General features: G+C 41.7%; 1 protein-coding gene across 2 annotated transcripts in view; it reads left to right on the top strand.

The window, feature by feature from the left end:
• Positions 1 to 16,847, top strand: part of peak1 (pseudopodium-enriched atypical kinase 1) — a 104,045-nt gene extending 87,198 nt beyond the window's left edge. For both annotated transcript variants that reach the window (XM_085462437.1, XM_085462438.1), the window contains 3 exons: positions 2,108 to 2,352; positions 8,295 to 9,112; positions 12,266 to 16,847. In XM_085462437.1, coding sequence (XP_085318563.1) covers positions 2,108 to 2,352; positions 8,295 to 9,112; positions 12,266 to 13,621 — 2,419 coding nt within the window. In that variant the 3' untranslated portion in view covers positions 13,622 to 16,847. The remainder of the gene's footprint in view (positions 1 to 2,107; positions 2,353 to 8,294; positions 9,113 to 12,265) is intronic.
• The last annotated feature ends 3,094 nt before the right edge of the window (positions 16,848 to 19,941 follow it).

Genomic DNA, 19,941 nt, shown 5'->3' with positions numbered 1-19,941 from the left:
TTCTCATTATGTCACCACTTTCTCTTCTTCCTCCCTCAAGCTTCATATGCTTCAGTCCGAGTACTACGATGTTAGATCCACTTCAAAGACAGTAACACAGTTTCACTAACAGCAGCAGGAACAGCAGTGATTACTGACAGAAAAGTTCAGGATATCCTCAGCAGCTCACCTCAGTATCACTGAAGTGAGCTTCACTGACTCATCCACTCACATCTGAATTTTACAGCCTCCTTGAGAGTAAATAGATGAGGATACATATTGACAGCAGAGGTAAACAGCAACCTGACAGCCTATACTCACTGGAGATGAACGGCACTCAGAGTTGTTTTTCCTGTAACAGAAAAACAAAATATAACAAAAATATATAACAAAACTCAGTCGACTGCAAACTGCAATCTACTGACATTTAGTGGTGAGAGTTCGCACACCGTATCTTTAAAGTTCTTGAGCTTGAGCGTTACCTTTTTTTGCAATTCTTTAGTCTTACCTTTTTTACCTTTTACCATAACTCTTTGTGGAATTTGCATGTTTTTCCTGTGCCTGCGTGAGTTTCCTTCTGTTTCCTTCGACAGGTTAATTGGTGTTAAATAACCTGTAAGTGTTGATGTGAGAGTGCGTACTTGTCTCTCCCTGTGTGCCTGATGAACCAAAGGCCTGTCCAGGGTATAACTCGCTTCTAGCTCCATGTCAGCTGGGATATGTTTCAGAAAGTTTTTTTTTTTTTTTTAATTGAAGGATGGATTCATTAGCGTATTTTTCAACACATTCGAATGTTACAGTCCTAGTGAAGACATGTTTAAAGAAAAAAAGCTAAAAAAAAAAAATTTTTTACAATAATAATAATAAAAAAGGTTAATAATGGCATTTATATCTGCGAAATATTCTAATCTCACCTCCTTAAACACCTCAAATCAGAGCCACCTACTGATGAATGGTTCTTCAAAACATGTCATCATACTGTGCTGTGACTTGCTTTGCCTTTTTCTTACACCTTCCCTCAGGCGCCGTATGTGTAGTTGCATATAAAACGCATCAAGCTTCAAAAGCCTCCCACTGACAGCTGCACTGGCTCCAGTTTATCTCTTGCTGAGGAAGATGAAGTGTGCTGATAGAGTGAGGCACATACTGATATCAGAGATGGAAAAAAAGACTGACCAGATAAAACCAATGTCGTATGTGTTTTTGTTTATATCCTGAGATGTTAGATACAGTTTCATAGACGGAATGAATGACAGATTAAAGTCCCTATCATAAGCAACTCATTCATCATTCTGCAGCACTAGTGTCTTTCCAATATGAGCCTTCTATTATTATATTGCTTCTTTTATGAGTTGTTTTGCTGATATTTCTTTGAAGAGCAAAAGCTTGTCATGAAAAGATTAATAAAAGTCGAGGCAGTCTGGCAACAGGATCAGATCAGCCGCCACACCCATCAACATATTGATGTCTCAACCCTTTAGTACTCAGTAGGAGTTAATATAGTCATTCTATCAGTACTCTGTAATACAGCTTTATTAGTGCAGCCAATATCTCGCCTGATTTAAGCTATTTTCTGATATATTGTTGGTGTATTGATATAATTATTTGTAACTGTCGATAAATAAAAATGTAAAAAGTAAAGAGGGAGAAACGCCCTTCAGCCAGTGTTAATGTTGCTTTGCTCGTCCTGCAGAGGGCGCTCTGTAGCTTCCCTGTTGGCAACATGTGTGTTCAGAACACCCCAAACACAACCAGCTGATTCAAACAGAGTGATCCTCCACTTGTTGTGACAGTAAAACTAATTTTAAGATTTTTTTTGTTTTAAACTTCATCATCGTATTTATTCTGGTATTTTTATAACACAGAGTTATAACTGAGTACACCTCCATCTCAGGACTTTGGGCTCCATTTTGATCCGCTGTTACAGCATAATGTGAAAGAACCAGAGTGCGCCATGAGCTCACACAAAAGCACATACAGACTTACAAGGTTAAAACAATACCAGCTACTCTGTCGAGTCTGGCAATGGAAGCACTGGGAAAAAATACTGTCAGCAAGTGCAGTCACGTGTAGGCAGACCAGTAGATGAAGAAACTAAATGAACCATGCCTCTCTCTGTCATGTGCAGCCAGGTACCAGTCGGTGCCAGCGCCAGGGATCGGGAGCTGCCCAGCGCCACCTCCTTGCCTGCCAAAGTGAATCTGGGGCTGGTGCTTGGGGAGGCCGCGGAGGGCCATGCCAACCAGGTTGCTAGTACAGCCGCGGCCAGTGAGGGCAGCGCCAGCCTGGGAGAGCCTGAGGACGACGGGATTCACTCTCATTATTCTCACTCTCCTGCCTCCAGCCAGTGCAGTGCCACCTACAGCAATCTGGGTAAGAGTGAAATATGAAAGATGGATAGAGAAGGATTTTTGTTTTGTTTTTTTAAACTCATGTTTATATTAGTGCTGGAGAAACCTGAAATTTAAGATGATGCCTTCTGTGGTGCGTAGGCTTAGTCAGGATGATTGAATTGTCTACATAAGTAGGTTTTGACTGTGTGTGACAGATTTTTCTGCCTGATGTCTTAAGACACATCCATCTATTGCATTCTTCAACTGATTTTTATTCTGGATTTGTCACATCACAATGCTCACAAAAACTGAAGATAACGTAATGAGGAAAGCTAATCTGCAAATAAAATATGGATTATACACCAAAATTATTGAATTCAACATTGTTTGCACTAATTAGTATATAAAAAAAATACAAAAACAGGAAAGTATGACATGTCAGTGTATAAGACCCTCCTTTGCTGTCGCTGTAAGCTTGCCAAACCGGTGAACTTGTGTTTTTTGGCAGTTTTGGCAGTTCTTTCACTCCTGAGTGGCTGATTTTACTTTCTTCCTGTATCAGCACACTTTCTCATGTGACAGGGCATAATTTATTCTCTGCAAAAACAGCTGGAGCCCGAAATCTCGACACATCTTTTCACACACAGCCTGCAGCTCGGTGCCTAAAATAACATATTACCAAAAAAATGTTTGTTTTTTTCCGTTGGAGGTGGGAGAATCTTTGCCCTGGGGTTATTAATCCTACTCATGAAGCTGGTTCAGTTCCTGATGGTGATCAAAACTGAGAACCCTAGGGACCTGCATAAATCCCATTTTAATCACAATCCTCCTCTTTGTTTTCTTTTATCATATCCTGTGTCTCTGTCTTGAAACTATATCATGACTGACTGATAAGATTGTAATAGGGCTACCTGCCTTGCTGCTTTCACACAGTATAAGAGCATAGACTACATGGCTAACCACAGTACTGTTAATAGGATAAATATTGTGGGGAGTTTTTATGTTTTCTTTTTTAAATCACATGTCTTGTAGCCAAGAAACGGCATAAAAATATCTCTGGATATTTTTTTCTCTGAAAATTGTCCCATTTCCTAGAAACAGCAGGACATCGGTAAACAATTGGGAGGCACAAGAACAAATTCTTTGAGGCCTTGATGTTCTTTTCACAGAAAAACAATTCAGCCAGCACATTGCAGATTTGCTCCCTGATACTTAAAAAAAATAAAGTTATTCTGCATGAACAAGACAACATACATTCACTTAGGTACTCCTTTCTAGTACTGTTTTGAACTTTTACCTCCAGAACTGCTTTAATTCTTGGTAGCATAGATTCCATTTTTAAATCCATATTGACTTGAAGCATCACACAGTTGCTGCAGACTGCCTGTGGACGCCACAGTGTAATGAACTCACTGTGATATTCAAGATAGCAGTTTGAGATTTGTGCCATGGAGCATTATCCTGCTGGAAGAAGCCATCAGAGGATGGGCACACTGTGGGCATAAACCCTTTAATGCCCGAACCATGAAATAAGTGCCAGAAAATGTAAAAAAAAAAAAATTGAAATGTTAAAAGTATAGTATAAGTTTAAATAAAAGTATAAGTTTATCATAAAAGAAAAGAATATTAAATACAATTTTTTTATTTTTTTATTTTGACATATTAGATACTCACACTCTGTGCATCAGAAATGGTCGTTCTTGATCAGCACCAGCAATTCTCAGGTTGGCTGTGTCATTTAAACGATGCTGTTGGTATTAAGGACCCCAAAATCTTCCAAGGAAAAATATCCCCCAGCCTGAGCTATTGTATCAGTGGTTCAGACTGAATCCCTGCTTTCAAGCTGTAATGTTTCAGAATTTTGACCATCTGAATGCTGCAGTACAAATTCAGACCATGCAACACTTTTCCAAACTTCTGTTGCTCAATTTTGGTGAGCCTGTGTGAATTGTAGCGTCAGTTTGTTGTTCCTGGCAGACAGGAGTGGTACTCGGTGTGGTCTTCTGCTGCTGTAGATTCAGAGATGCTCTTCTGTGTAGCTTGGTTGTAACAAGCAGCTGTTTGAGTTAATTTTGCCTTCCTGTCACCTCGAAGCAGCCTGGCCATTCTTCTGTGACCTCAGAAGGTTCTCTGTGAACCACAGAGATGCTTGTGTGGGAAAATCCCACGACATCAACCATCTTTGAGGTTCTCAGGACTGTTTGCTCCATTCTGTTGCTTAGTTTAAACTTCACCAGGTCATCTTGACCCTGTCTGCATGCCTAAATGTACTGAGTTGCTGCTATGTGATTGGCTGATATCTGTGTTAACAGGAAGTTGAATAGGTTCTTTGTCCATCACATTCCTGTAACTCCATGATAATAAAGTGTCTTGCTGATGGACAGGTTTCATTTCAACTTTGCTAGCTGCTCCGCTTTACAGGTTTTCTCTCACTTTGACAATAAGCACATACAGCCCAGCTTCTATAACAGAGAGGTAGGCACAGCTGTCGAGTACTGTCGGGGCACTTAACACACGAAGCTCTCTGTGTGGGAAACGGATCTCTCCGTGATCAAGTGGCATGTGAGAGAACAAGAACAAGAAATAGAAACACAAAGCGAAAGGGTTAGAGAGTGGGTTTGCAGAGCAGCTGTGCAACTGAGGTGCCTCGCTGCGTCGTCGCACATGTGAACGTGTGATGTTTAAGAGAATTAAACTATACAGCTTCCTGTTTAAGGATTCAGCAGTGACAAAATATTTGTGTTGCTCTGGCACTGTTGTACTAATTAGGCCTTTTTTTTCCTCTCTTTTCAGAAGGCATGTGCAAACTGGGAATGCAGCATTTGCACGGGTTTGTTTGTGAAGCTTGAAATGCACACGGGCCCTGTGGATGGGTTGTGTTAAAAGCTCCCTGGATGACGCACGCAGCGAGCTGCCTGCAGCCTAATTTAACTTTGCTGCATACTGCTAATGAGGGGCTAGATAGAAGTTTGTGTATCCGTGTTGTCAAACATCGCACAGAACAGCGTGTCGTTTCTGTTTGGGAGGAGGAGGTGTGTGGCCTTCCACACACTGAGACACACACAAACAAGTGTTGACCTAAGACACACAGCCGCTCAGTGTAACGCCTGCTTTGAGTTTCCTGTTTTTCCTGCTGTTACCGTAGCATCGCTTTGCTTTTCACTACTGTGCTGTTCACACGTTTCTTTTTTTTGTGAGGAATCAGGTTCACTTTTTAAATGAAAGTGTCTCTCTCTTGCGTGCTCTCGCTCTCTCACTCACTCACTGTCATGTAGTATAGTCTCACTCGGGTTTTAATCAGAGCATCAGGCGGTAGGAGGCAGAGTGCTCGCTGCCTTTAAGTGAGAAATCTCCATTATTGGTGGGAGCGCTGAGCCTGTCTGTTGGCACCGGCGACTCCTCACAGACTCTCAGGGATGGAAGCAGAGAACAGCGTTTTATTCTGCCTCCGGGCGCTGCTGCTGCTGCTGCTGTAACTGCACCACGTTTCTCTAAAAACTTTGAGGCGTTAGTGGAATTGAGGTAAGCTTGTTTCGCTCGTTTTCCTCAGTGTTTATCTCTGTCATATATTTATTTTTCTCTGTTCATCAGCCCCCTCACCTATTTATTTATTTATTTATTATTTTGAAATTCTCCCCCCACCCCAACCGCCACTTCTACCACCTCTAACCGCCTACTCCACCGCTCTCACTCCATTCCACCCCCCCGGTCCTCTTTATTCTACTTTATTCTACCCACCTCCTCCATCCATCGCTTGCCTCTTGTTAACGTGTCAGAGTTAGTTCGGAGGCAGCTGAGCAGCAATCGCTCTGCTATGGCAACAAGTTCCCTCAACCAGTCAGAATTCATCAAACCAGTTGATGAATGCTGTTCCCTGGAAATTTGACTGCACGGCTCTGACATGATATTTTAAGAACAACGGTTGGATCAGTCGCTGCATTTGTGAGTTTTCACATTATATTACAAATATTAACTGTTAGCTTTATGTGCTCTAATTTGCGTGTATATATTTATCACTTGTTGAGCTGTTTTCAGACTGATTGTTGACAGTGTGATGTGATGCAGCAGAGACTCTGAACTGACATCTGCTGGTACTCGGATTTGGACTGAGAGCAGTAACAGAGCAGTTGGCTCAGACACATCAGGTTCTTCATGTTGCTGTAAAAGAAGTTTAGTTTAACAGCAGTGGACTTTAAATGATTAAAAATCAACTTTGTAGTCATGTTTGTGCACATCTTTTTTCTGTTCCCCCTTTTTTTCAAATTGTGGTTTTGCTTCAAGCATGCTGTTGAGCACCGTCACAGGCCTTGGTTTAATTGAATTGCAATGCACAAATAACTATTTACCCTGTTCCTTTACAGTAGGTGTACGACATTCTGGGATTTAGAGTTGCTACTTTGCTAATAGCTGCAAACATTAACTGTGTCATAAATAACAGTGTGTTCTTTATTGTTTTTATGTAGTTTTAAAGATTTATTTGCTTAATCATACACATGCAAAAAAAAAAAAAAAATCCCAGTCTTATGTAATTGAGTTAAGTCACAGCCACACTGCAATAAAAGATCCCTACGACTGGAAGTGGGAGACGGCTGCTTTCTTGGATGGATTACTGCAGATTGGTGGAGGAACACATTTAATATATTCGTTCCACGGAGGATTACCAAGACTCATTTACTTCATCCTGACTGCTCTATCTTAAGGCTTTTCCTGCATTCTTAGGATGATGTCAGCATGACTTGCACATGAGGTGTCGCCCATACTTTTTAACGATGTATAATCAGTAGTATTTGTGCTGCACAAAGAGGAATGATTTGTTCACGAACATGCATTTGCCTCAAGAACGGTCAAAGTAATTTGGTAGAAGGAGGTGACTTTGAAAGACATGAACTCAGATCTCCCTGGTGAGTTAAAGCCGCGACGTTGAGTTATCTGTAACCCTACATGCACACTTTGTTAGAAAAACCAGGGAGCTTTGTTCCCATCATGCAAACAGCACGACCCCTGCCGCCTTTTCCTTTTATCACACTTGCCTCTGACCCGTGTGCCTCGGTGGTCATTAACCCCACAGAACGTTGAGGGAATCCAATCAGTCTCCCAACCTTCTGGATTCTTCCTTCCACCATCCAAGCAAAAAAATAAGGTCACATCAAGCCACTTCTAAATTTGCTCTCCATGCTGCGTCTTTAAGCCTCACTACAGAACAGGACTGCAGATTGAGTCAGGCAGCTGGATGGTTGAAGAAACAGCTTGTGGCCTCAGGGCCACCAGCTCTATCACGTGCTGTCGCACACATCATCATGTCATCCTTTTGTCCTCAAGAGACGCAACAAGCTAGTGGTTCTCTGGAAACGCCCTAGCTGTAAGGGTGTGTCGTTGTTTTTGTGGCGAGGGATTTTTCGTTAGTTTTATCGAATTGCAGCTTTTGTGTCGTTTTATTTTTTTCATGTATCCTTTACTGATATCTGGGTCTTTAAGTTGTTTTTTTCCCATGGCAAAGATTCCCCACCTCCCTTCCAAACCAAAACAACTTGAGAGCGATGTTTCTGTTGGTGTCTTAACTGATCAGAGTGTGGAGTTAAAAAAACAACAACACAGAAATGGTGTTGACAAACTATCGAATGTATTTGGATGAGTATTTAAAGGTATACATATACGTGAAATATTGAATCTGTGCAAATGCTTTCATTGACTGATTAGATTTTGGTTATAAAATTTCTGTCTGCAGGTTATTTAAGGTAATAACTGTGCTGTCAAATCATTGTTGTGGAGTTAACGGGCTAATTTTTTCATATAAAGTCTGTTGTATACTAACATTAGATTATTGTGTGAATTTAATTCAAGGAAATTGAAGGAGCTGTTCTTCCTGCTTATTGAACTGGATATCATTACGCCCTCCGTTCAATTTGAAGGGTCCCAACAGTCTTTTAGTTTCACTGGATCTTTTTTATGCAGTATGAATGTTTTCTGTTTTCTTTCCTTCAGGTAAATCTCGAGCCAGCATGATTCCACTTAAACAGCCAAGAAACATGAAAGCATCCAATGACACACTAGCCTCCATCGAAATCGAAGGCCTCGCTGAGCAGCCAGCCCCTAAAGCTACACCACCGCCATTACCCAAAAAAGCAGTTCCTCGTTCCAGTACTGAACCCATCCTGGGAGGCAAAGAGCCAGTGGGAGGCCTCAGGCCTCGAGCTGAAGCTAAACCGGGGGGCACCAACCTTAGTGTAGCCAACCCTCTTTATGACTTGGACTCCACCTGGGAAACAGCTAGTCAGAGCTCCTCTCTGAGCTCCGAACCACATCGAGGCCACGACCATGAGAGCGGTGACTCCTTAGAGAGGTCATCAGCTGCCACAGCTACCAACAAGGCCCGCATGACCAATAGCGTGTCCTCTCTGGTCCCTCAGCCTTCACCTGCTGCAGCCAGCGCAACCCCCGGCAAAGAGAAGAGAGTCTACCCAAGTTCAGAATCCCTGGCTGGAAGGGGTCGGACAGCGGGTCGCGGAGCTGCCGGAGGCGGCGCAGCCTCCAAACCCCAGAGACCTGCTCTTTACAGGGGGTTGGACAGCTGGGATGAGGTGGTGGGGAGGATCCGCGGGCTCCACACAGACACTCTACGGAAACTGGCAGCAAAATGCGAGGACCGTTTCATGGCTGGCCAGAAAGATCATTTGAGGTTTGGCACTGAAAGCTGGTCCCACTTCAGGCTGACCACTGGGAAACCCTGCTGTGAGGCGGGGGACGCCGTTTACTACACTGCATCTTATGCCAAGGACCCACTGGTCAATTATGCCATCAAGGTGAGATTCTTTCTTTTAGTTTGGTGTTAAATGAATACAGCTTCTTTTGTGTTACATATTCTGTTGAATATTTAAACCCTAAAACCTCGAAAGAACCTTAAACACTGACTTGTAGGAAAGAAGAGAAAAACAAGGTTTGTCCTATTTTACAGTCAAAGCTGTTTCCCCCCCCCAAAAGAAGTGATGTTTTCTGATCTCAGTAAAATATTTCAGCATCTCTTTGTTCAGCTTGTTCTTAGTTTTCTCTTAATTAGTGTGTTTATTTGTTGTGGGGGATTGGTTTGAATTCTTGCTACATCAAAAGTATTGTAGATATCTTTCTCTGGTAGCTGCTGTCTTTGCAGTAGATTCATAAAATCCTTGTGCTTATGCCGACGAATCTCCTCCCCTCTTTTCTTGAAGTGCTGTGAAATATTGGCACTTAAACTTTGATCCCTTAGGGCATGACCTTGTGCAATAAAAACGAGCGTTGTTGTGTTTGTTTGTTTGTTTTCTTCGCCTCTGTGCGATTGTGCGAGAGGAGCAGCTTTGTCTTCAGTGTGTATGGAGATGCATGTGGTGGTTTGAGGGCACAGCTTGCCGAAAGAGTTCTGACGCTAAACACAAAGCAGATATGGATGAAGGTTAAATTATTCACAGGATATGAAACACTGTGCGCCACACCACTTCAAAGCCTTGCCTTCATATTAGCAGCAGGCTTAAGAGAGACTCTTGTTTTTTTTAAAGACGCTCATCTATAAATAAGGCAACCAGAAGCAGTAGAAACAAGCCCCAACTTCCCAATTAAACCTTCCCCAACTCTGTCTGAATGCAGCCCAGCTATGCCCCTGCCTTCCTTTAACCCTTTATGTGCAGATGACGCATCTGAACTTTCATATTTTACTTCTGTGCTAATTACTCACTTTAGCTCTCCAAAGAATTCAGTGAGCACCTCACTGTGCTTTAAAGCTCTAGCGTATCACTGAAGAGTCGACATTAAGGAGACAAGAGGTGGTAATAAAAGCAGTGAGTTTCTGCTAATTTGCAGGATTGTGTTACAACCAGAAACACGAGTACGGTGTCAGAGTTTTGAAAATCTGCAGATGTCTTCAAAGAAAGTGAAGTAGGCAGGTCTAGTCATCGTGAGCCATCATGCTCAAACAAACATCAAGTGAAGCTGCACATTCCTGAACAATTACAGGGTGCGTCTGAAAGGAGTGCACTGATGTGGTTATTCATGCTGTATGAGAGTTTAATCAAATCTACATAAATCACAACAAACACTTTAAACTTTTAATAGAAGTAATAAAGTGAAATGACTGAGGTTGTCGTTGTGTTATAAAAACATGTTCAGGTTTTAATTCATAATCCATGTCTTGATTTATATCAAGGGTGACTCCGTTGCTAAGTACTATAATTATTAGCTACTTTGCAGCTATATACAGTTAATAAAAGGCTGCAATATTTTTACATATTCTTTATCAAGATGGAAAACTTTTCAAGTTCTATCTTACAGCAACGTTAGAGTGTTACTATTTGGCCACTTTGAAAAATCAGCATCTCGTCTTTACATGTAGATTTTTATTGTTTTTACTGTTTAAAACATACATTGAAAGTGCCACAGGAAACACAAACAAAGAACTTATGTCACAATCACAGGGGGATGATGAAATTTGCATAATATATAGGAGGAAAATGAAAACAATTGGGATTTATAGTATATATTTTTAAAGATATTAATATATATATGTTAATCGCTGTATGTCTGGCGGTGTTCATACAAAGTCTCATCCAGGTTTGCCCTCCCGTATATACATATATATCCATACATACACTACAATCAGATTCTACAATAGTAAACAACAAATGTTAGACACCTGCCAGAGGTTTCTCATTACAGCATCTTTACAACTCACTGTTTAGTCTTATGCATTACAGCAAACTCACTTGTCCTCACAACATCTTTGAGTCATTTTGTATTTTGGGGACATTTATTAAATTTCTGAGAGTAATTTCTGCAAACGTTGCACATCAGTGAAGACAAACAGGTTAAATTTGATCATTATTAATGAAACCACACTATTCATTTTCAAGGAGACAGAATGTTGTTCAACCCCAGACATCTAATACATCATGCTTTCTGCACAGACTGATTCTGTCTCTGACTCGGCTTCACCTCTCACTGTGCTGTGATCAAAGATTAAGAATGAGAGCTATGGAGGCTGTAACTGCTTTAGGAGACAGAGACACACTCTCAGTGCTGTCTGTAACAGCCTCAGCTCGGCTTTCTGCCCTTTCAGCTGTGTATCATTAGCTGCATTGTTTGAGAGAAACCGAGCAGGACAGAGAGTTTCGAAAGAAACAGAAAATGTTTTTGAGTTCTCCACTGAAATGTTCTGTGTTTTCTCCTGGTGTTGCAGAAGGTCGCTGTTTGTTTGGAGGTCGCCCACAGCAGCCAAAAGGCCAATTCTGCTGCCAGTAGACCCCGTTTTAGTTCATTGAGATGAATCTAATTTAGTTACCAGCGACCATATGAAAACACAGTATATAGGAATTACAGGAAGATGGGCAAAAGGTCAGGTATTGACGGATTTACTTTAAAAATAAATCCCAGTAAAACCATTGTTTATGATCATATTGTGAACAGATCTCATGAAAAGACTGAAACCAACCAAGTGTTTGTTCTTAAAATATACAACCCTGTCCCCGCCTGTGACAGGTTTCATGTTTAAAACCTCGAAGTTATTTCCTAAAGCAGCTAAGCATCTTGTTGTTTTTAACCAAACTGTGCACTGACAGGGGTAAGGGGTGCATTTCGAGGTGTATTTTTAGCCATGGATCGATACACATCCAATGCTTCTGTAAGCGTTTCTGACAGCAGGACAGTGTATGTGACAGAGACTCAAAATAAAGGAACGATGCCGACGTTTTTGCCGACACTAAGGGTAACAGTGTGGCTCATTTGTGTCGTTTCTGCTGTGTGTCACAGAATCGTCGGATTATTTCGTGACAGTAAGAAAACTAGAATATCATTGAAGTTTCCCCTATGTTTCATTGCTGATATATGGACAAATAAGATCTGAAAATGACTTTAGGGTGATTGAATTCTCATCTTCAACTCAAGACATTGGACTGACAGTGATTTTTCTCTGACATTTATTTGTACTTCTTCAGATCTGTCGGAGCCAGGTGAAGGAGACCCAGCAGCAGTTTTTCCACAGCCTCGCAGTGAGGCAGAGCCTGCCAGTGCACTTCAACATCCAGCAGGACTGTGGCCACTTCCTGGCTGATGTTCCTGCCCGCCTGCTGCCCTGGGAAGAGGAAGAAGAGGAGGAAGAAGCAGATAAGGAGGAAGGGGGGCCGACAGTAAAGGACAAAGAGGCTAAGATGGCAGATTCAAAATCGCCTTCTCCAAATGGGAAGCTAGATGAAGTCCCGGCTGCGGGTCACATGAACACAGCTGGCCGTTTGAGGAGCCGAGTGGTGGTGATCACACGTGAGGTGCCCTTCCAGACAGTGGCCGACTTTGTCAGAGAAGGCATGAGCCGGCACACTCAAAACCCGGAGCTGTATGAGCGTCAGGTCTGTCTGCTGCTGCTGCAGCTTTGCTCCGGGCTGGAGCACATGAAACCTTTCCACGTGACCCACTGTGACCTGCGACTTGAAAACCTGCTGCTGGTCCAATGCCAGCCTGGCAACCCCTGGAATCTGGACTTACTGGAGCCCAACAATAACAGCAACGGCAGCAGCTCGGGGGCAAGCGCTGCAGCCACCGCTGCCGCCAACTCCACCTGCCCCGCACGCCTCATCATCAGCAACTTCTCCCAAGCGAAACAAAAGACCACTCTCATGGCCACTGACCCCGGCACGCTGCGCGACCAGTCGAGGCTGGCACCCGAAATCATCACAGCCACCCAGTACCGCAAGTGTGATGAGTTCCAGACTGGGATTCTGATCTATGAGATGCTGCACAGACCCAACCCCTTTGAGGAGACGCCGGAGTTGAAGGAGCGGGAGTACACCTGGGCCGACCTTCCACCGCTGCCCGTGAGATCGCTTTACTCACAGGGGCTGCAGCAGCTGGCGCGCTTGCTGCTCACCGTTAATCCCTCCGAAAGAATCCGGATGGCCGAGGCGCGGGCCTGCCTCCAGTGCCTCCTCTGGGGACCTCGGGAGGACTTGTTTCAGGCGCTGGGCTGCAGCAGCACCGGGCCTATGTCCGGGGCCACTTCGGGCCAACGCGAGGCCACCCTGCAGAACTGGCTGGACCTCAAGCGGACACTGATGATGATCAAGTTCGCAGAGCGCTCGCTGGACAACGCCTGTGGCGTGAGCCTGGAGGACTGGCTGTGCTGCCAGTACCTGGCGTTCGCCACCACAGAGACCCTCGGCCGGGTGGTGCACATCCTGCAACAGCCCCAACAGCATCCCCCATCTCCGAATGAGAACCAGCCAGTGCACCCAGCACAGAACCAAACTCAAATACATCCAGCACACACCTTTCACTTGACTCCTTCGCAGCCACTCTGAGTTTCTCTGCCCAACTGTTACTATGGCAACAGAGCTAACATATCCCCCCTGTGTGGTCCCTCTGCTGATGTTAAAAGTGTGATGTAAGCTAATAGTCAGCTCCACAGTGCTCACCTAAAACAAAACAGCTGCTTGTGCTGTGTCTGTGTTTTCTTCTTGGACTGAATCGGCTGTGCTAATTGAAATCATTTTGGCTCTCGTCATCAATGCCCCGCGTCTTCACATATCATGAGTTTATCACTCCACCAGTACTAAACTGAGGATTTTACCAAACGTGTGAGGAATTATTTTAAGATTTTGTGTTTCTGAGACAAGTCTCCAGACTTGGAGAGTTGTGAGTACTCAGTGTTAAATATCATTTTCACGCCATCTGTCTACAGGGTTTGAGGGAGTGTGAAATGAAATAACTAAGCTTCTACGGTGATGCATATTGATATTCTGCAAGTTTTGTCTGACATCTAAAGGGACACCACGGTCAGAATTTAGAAAGGAAACTGAGAATTTGGAGTTTCATCCCAATAATTTGACTCTTTTTTTTTATGCAGTGTTGTATTATAAGCAAGTTTTATTTGAATCAGAAAAAAGGGGAGTGTAGGGAGGATTTGAAATGAAGGGAGTGGAGGAAAAACAAGCTTTTGCCAGACATGAGGACATGGCTGAACATTGAATTTAATATATTTTAGTCTTGACATTTGCACAGCTGAGACTTCTTCATTTACTCATTGTGCTTTTAGAAATTCAAAAGCCAGTATGAAGTTGAAATTAACAAAAAAAATTTAAACATAAATAATTATCAAAACACATTTCTGCACAGAGCTTTGTAGAGGTGGGTGACGAACACTGAGCTAAACTTGGCTTTTCATTTAATGTTTTTACGCTTCGAAGTTGGAAAAGGCTCGACCGCCCTGGCTGCTGGTTTGGGTTCTTGTTGGCGTATGTGCAATTAATACCTGTCTTTTATTTCTTTTTGAGGTAACAGCATTATGCAGTCTTTTACTAATACTCTCTTCCTTTGTTTTTGTTTTGTGGCACATAAACTGATCAGTTTCATTTCAATCCTGCAACTTAAGAAGCAAGGTAAAGTTCAGTGGAAAGTACTTCTTATAGTAGATGGGATATTTCAGGGACTGCAAAAAAGTTATTCTTTGTCGATCGTTTTATCTTTTTGTCGAGTTGTTTTTGAACGGTTCTGCGTTACGGATGACATTTGCACATTTACATTTGGAACGCTGGTGCCCCTCGGTGGAGCCCGGAGCACACGGTGAGACTGAATAAAGTTCCTGTGAATCTGAGGAGCTGGATCTGATGTGTTTTGCAGCGTGTGGAATGTAAACGTTTGTGTGGACTGAAACGGACATTTGTTCTCATCTGCTCTACAAATGTGCTTTTTTTAGTTCAACCACTTAGTTTCATGTATAAATTCTATCTTGGAGAGAAACTAATTACACAGCCACTGACACTTGCTTCCATTCCTCCTATATTGTTTGTTTCCCCTCTTCTCTTTTCCCCCTTTGCTCTACCAGTAGGAGAGTAAATCCTGTATTGATGCTTCCTGCTTGTCACTCTGAATTAAACGAGCTCTGTGTTATTGACTTTCCAGTCTGGAGTCAGTAAAACCAAGACATGTACAGAAGCCTCAACCAGTAACACTTTATAACACAGTCCATAACTAAGAGTGTAATTCTCCTGTAATTTAGTGGAATTTTAACATATTTTATTTGAAACTGCAATGTAATTATATCCACATACAAATATTTAAAAGGTCGTATAATGGAATAACGGGGTAAAAAGTTAGATTTTTACTGGAAACAAAGAAGTATTCATACTGTAAGTAATTGTAAAAACAAACAATATTTCTCTATCTTACACCGTAGGTGCTCTGTACTTTTCAGGGCATGGCCCAGTTATGGAGTGCCCTGACCTTGCTTAATTTCCAGATATTTTTACAGGACAGGAGAAACAATTTTAGGCAATATGTAATTAACTGTGAATTTTGCAGACAAACAGTATTTTCCTTTTCTACATCATAAGTATGCTCTACTTCTCGGAGTGTATCTGTATTATGGAGTGACTGAACCTCGCCTTTTACACCCTTAATGTTCATTATGTCTCCTTCGCTGTAAAATACTTAGAAGTTTGGCGTGGTTAAGCCACTCCCATGACCCAGAAAATGCAGTGTACTTACAATGTAAGATAATGTTTTTCTATTAAAGTACCAAGAAATTATGCAGTACTTACAGTGTAATTATTTCTGTTTCCTATAAAAACCTAACGTGTTACACCATTATTCCAGTGCACCTATCTTGAAGTATTTGTATCTAAATATAATTACATTGTCATTTCAAATAAATACATTACAATTCCATTCAATTACGAGGGAAGTATGCCCTCAGTCAGCGGCTGTATTATAAAGTGTTACCATTGAATTTAATGTGTCGAACAAAACACCCCGAATAATATCTGTATCCCAGAATTTAATACTTGGAGGACTGGTGCTGCAAATTTACTTTATTTCAGATGTGCAAAAACTTTGTGGTCCTTGGAGCAAAAAACGAGACAAAGCAGGTTTAAAGTTTGTTACTGTGTTCAAGGGTTTGTGTACTGAGGAATGTGTGTGGGACAGCACTGGTGGCTGTCCTTGTATTCAGAGTTAAGCCTTTATATATTAAATATAGTATAAATATATATATATAACCTTTATCTATTTTAATCCACACTATTTTGTGGCGTACGGAGCACTTCTATTTCTGTCACGAGAGTCTAATAATCATTTTATCTTTTAAAAGCTTTACTTGATTTTCTTCCACCTTGCATGTTTTGGAGGAAGAACAAGGTGAGTAGTTATCACTGTCCTACACAAAGAATCAATTGTAAAAGATCCCAATCATTCAGTTGCATCCACGCAAAGAACAATGTACAGTATTTTTACCCCTCTTGTAAAGTTACCTGCGTAGGAGAAAAACCACTTTGGCTGAAGGATGACTTTTGAACGCACCACTGAACCATAATATTCATCCGCCGTTTGGAATACGGCGGACGTTGTTTTCTGTTCCTCTTTCTGCTCTGGTTTTCTCTTTTGCATTGTTAACTGCCACTGAATCTAAAAACGGAAGCTCTCCAGGGCTTTCTAAGTATGTGTACAGTATGTCTCCTGGCCTGCAGCCATTTATTGTTGTTCAATTTAACCAACAGTAACAGAACAATAAATATATGTTTTTTATATATACTCTTTGTGCTCTGTGTCATTTTTGCTTGATTTAACTGTTTAGAAAAGGAAGGATTTCAGTCTTTCTGCCAAAGTTTTTATTACTTTTTTTTCTTGGAAATCAGGATAGTTATTTCAGGTCATTCCATCCATCCATCCATTCGCTACCGCTTATCCTTTTCAGGGTCGCGGGGGGCGCTGGAGCCTATCCCAGCTGTCATAGGGCGAGAGGCGGGGTACACCCTGGACAGGTCACCAGTCTGTCGCAGGGCTAACACACAAGGACAGACAACCATTCATACTCACATTCACACCTAGTGGCAATTTGGATTATCCAATTAACCTATCCCCACAAACTGCATGTCTTTGGACGGTGGGAGGAAGCCGGAGTACCCGGAGAGAACCCACGCAAACACGGGGAGAACATGCAAACTCCACACAGAAAGACCCCGGCCTGATGGTGGAATTGAACTCAGGACCTTCTTGCTGTGCGGCAACAGTGCTAACCACCGTGCTACAGTGCTGCTATTTCAGGTCATTCTTGACCTGAATTGATACAGCCACATCAGCAAAATAAGAATTGTCCTCAAGCTCAATGCTGATAAGGAGCCTTTAAATTATTTACAGTGGGCATTATAAAACTGGAAACATGGGTTGTTTTTTTACTCTGTAAAGTACTCAGCAGTTTGTGTTTAAATGAGGTTTTTGTTACTTAAAAACCACATTGAAAGTGGTTTTAAGGAATAAACACATTTCTTTTTAAACAAGTTTCTGTTTATCCCAAATGCCTGTATTGGTACTGTCTGCTTGCCTCCGTGATAGCTTTCAGAATTAATTAAAGCAAAATCCCCTCCAATTTTTGCTTTTATTGTAATATTATATAACAAGAGTGAATGGGAAGGTGTGTAACATGGCAGTGAGACCTGCTATGATGTATAGTGTAAAGAATGTGAAACCGACAAACACAGACAGAAGAGCGAGCTCGAAGTTTCAGAGTTAAAGATGCTAAGTTTTTCCAATGGACATCCGAGGGACAACTGAGGTCGAGCAGCTTGGAGACAAAGTTAATGAGTAAAGTCTGAGATGGTTGGACACGTGCAGAGCAGGGATGGTGGATGTTTGGAAGGATGCAGGAGATTGAGCTACCAGGCAGGAGGTAAGGTGGAAGACCTCAGAGTAGATTGATGGATGGAGTGAAGATTGTATTGACATGCAGAGGGTTGGTGTGACGGAGCAAGATGATCTGCTATGGCGACCCCTGAAGGAACTAGCTGATAAGAAGATGTAGTTCTCTGCCAATGTTCACCACCAGATGGCGGCATGCTAAAGAACAACAACATGCACCGCTCTCCAGTGTTCAAAATCTCTTTACTGGCTGACTCTGTTTAGTAGTGTGTACCACATTCAAGCATCTGTGAAGCTGTGAAAAGGAGTAAATACCTGCAAGTACATGTATTTACATTACATAAACAAATTAAATCACCTCTTTGGGCCAAAATAACAACTTTGCAGTTCTTCATCAACACACTGCTGAGTGTCTGTGATGGCATCAGCCACACAGGGGTAAATCAGTCCATTTGTTCGCTTTATGAGTTTGGTTTGCAGTTTTCTTCATTAATATAATTCATTAATCATTTGGTTAAACCCCCTGATAATATGAGGCACGCACATAATATTGTGTGGTTTTTCTAAAAATGTTTTGTTATATTAATTATGTTTCTTTTTCTTTGAGTTACCTGGTTTTGGGCGGTGGCTGTTTCCTGTCTGGGCGAAAGGCGTGGCTGAGGACTCTGAGAGCAAAATGCCTGCTCAGCAGGACAGACCATGTGCTTATCAGGAACAGGGGTGTTTTAGGTTTACTTAGGTTAATCTGTGCTTAGGTAATATTAGTGTGTTTGTTTTCCCCCTATTGTGTGTAAATGGTTTGGCCAAACCACTATAAAAGCTACCCTCATGCATCTTTGTAATTAGGTCAGTTTGTGAGTTAAGTTGTGTCCACTTTGTTTATTTAAGTTTCTGGAAATTACTTTTTGCAGAGTTATATCTAGTTGACCTCTTTTATGGGCCTGCTAATTATGTTTTTGAATTTTGTCATTTTTGAACTTTTTGAGGGTTAAAATAAAGAAAAGTTTTTTCAAGATTTTGCCTGTGTCCTCTATGCCTTGGCTGCTTGGTCCCTCACAGTGTCTAATCTGTATCAGCGAATAATCACAAAAGATGTGGGTGCATGTGTATGTGTGTCCTGTGGGTGGTCAAATCAAAACATAGCATTTCTGCCTGATTTTTGAAACACAGTTTTGGCTCATTTGAATCTGAATAAACACCTAAATTGTCCTTTATGGGTTTTGTTATTTGTTTAACGGTTTTATAGCTATTATTTTATACGATGTTAGCTGGAATTTGCAGGTTTTCCACAACTTTTTGCAAATTCAAAAGTGGATTTTGCAACTTTTTGCAAATAGAAGGTCCTCGAGGTGATCGTGTATGCATTAAAAAGGATCTTTTATGCTATTCTCTTTTTGTCACGTGTGTTCCAGTGATGGATGTTCATATTAAACGTGGCCATGAGCATAGAAACTCGCATAACCTGGATGTCATGGCTTCAAGCTGCTTTAAACATAGTTTTCTAATCGTGGCGCTCTATGATGTTGATTAGAACAGAGAGCCTTAATATCCCGCACTCTTAGAATCTTTAAAAAAAAATTGAAAAGAATGTGTTGTTACACACTTTAACACATGTAAAACAAAAACATTTAATTTCACACCTTATGTGTTGGTTTTAGCCCGCACAGCTCTGGGCAACTGCTGTGTGGGGCAGCCAATCAGAATAAAGCTTGCTTAAAGGACTAAAATTCATTTTTTGGAAGGCTGACAGTAGATATACAGCTTTGCCAAGGCCCAGTATGAGTAAAATGTAGTCTGAACTGTGGAGCATGGGACTCAAGGATTTGGGATTGAGTGAAGCATGTCCCCTTTAAGATTCAGACTTTGATCTTATTTCATATTTCAAGCATTTTATATGCAAAACTGAGATGAATGAAAACTATTTCCAGCAAGAACTGTCTGGGTTAGTTTTCAGCTCAGTTATTAAAATTACTTTTATTTGTGTCTAATA

The sequence above is a fragment of the Copadichromis virginalis genome, linkage group LG7 (assembly GCF_057382275.1).
Source record: "Copadichromis virginalis isolate Kocher_CV1m ecotype Utaka linkage group LG7, C_Virginalis_male_GT1.1, whole genome shotgun sequence".
NCBI lineage: Eukaryota > Metazoa > Chordata > Actinopteri > Cichliformes > Cichlidae > Copadichromis > Copadichromis virginalis.
This window is presented reverse-complemented; position numbering and strand designations above follow the sequence as displayed.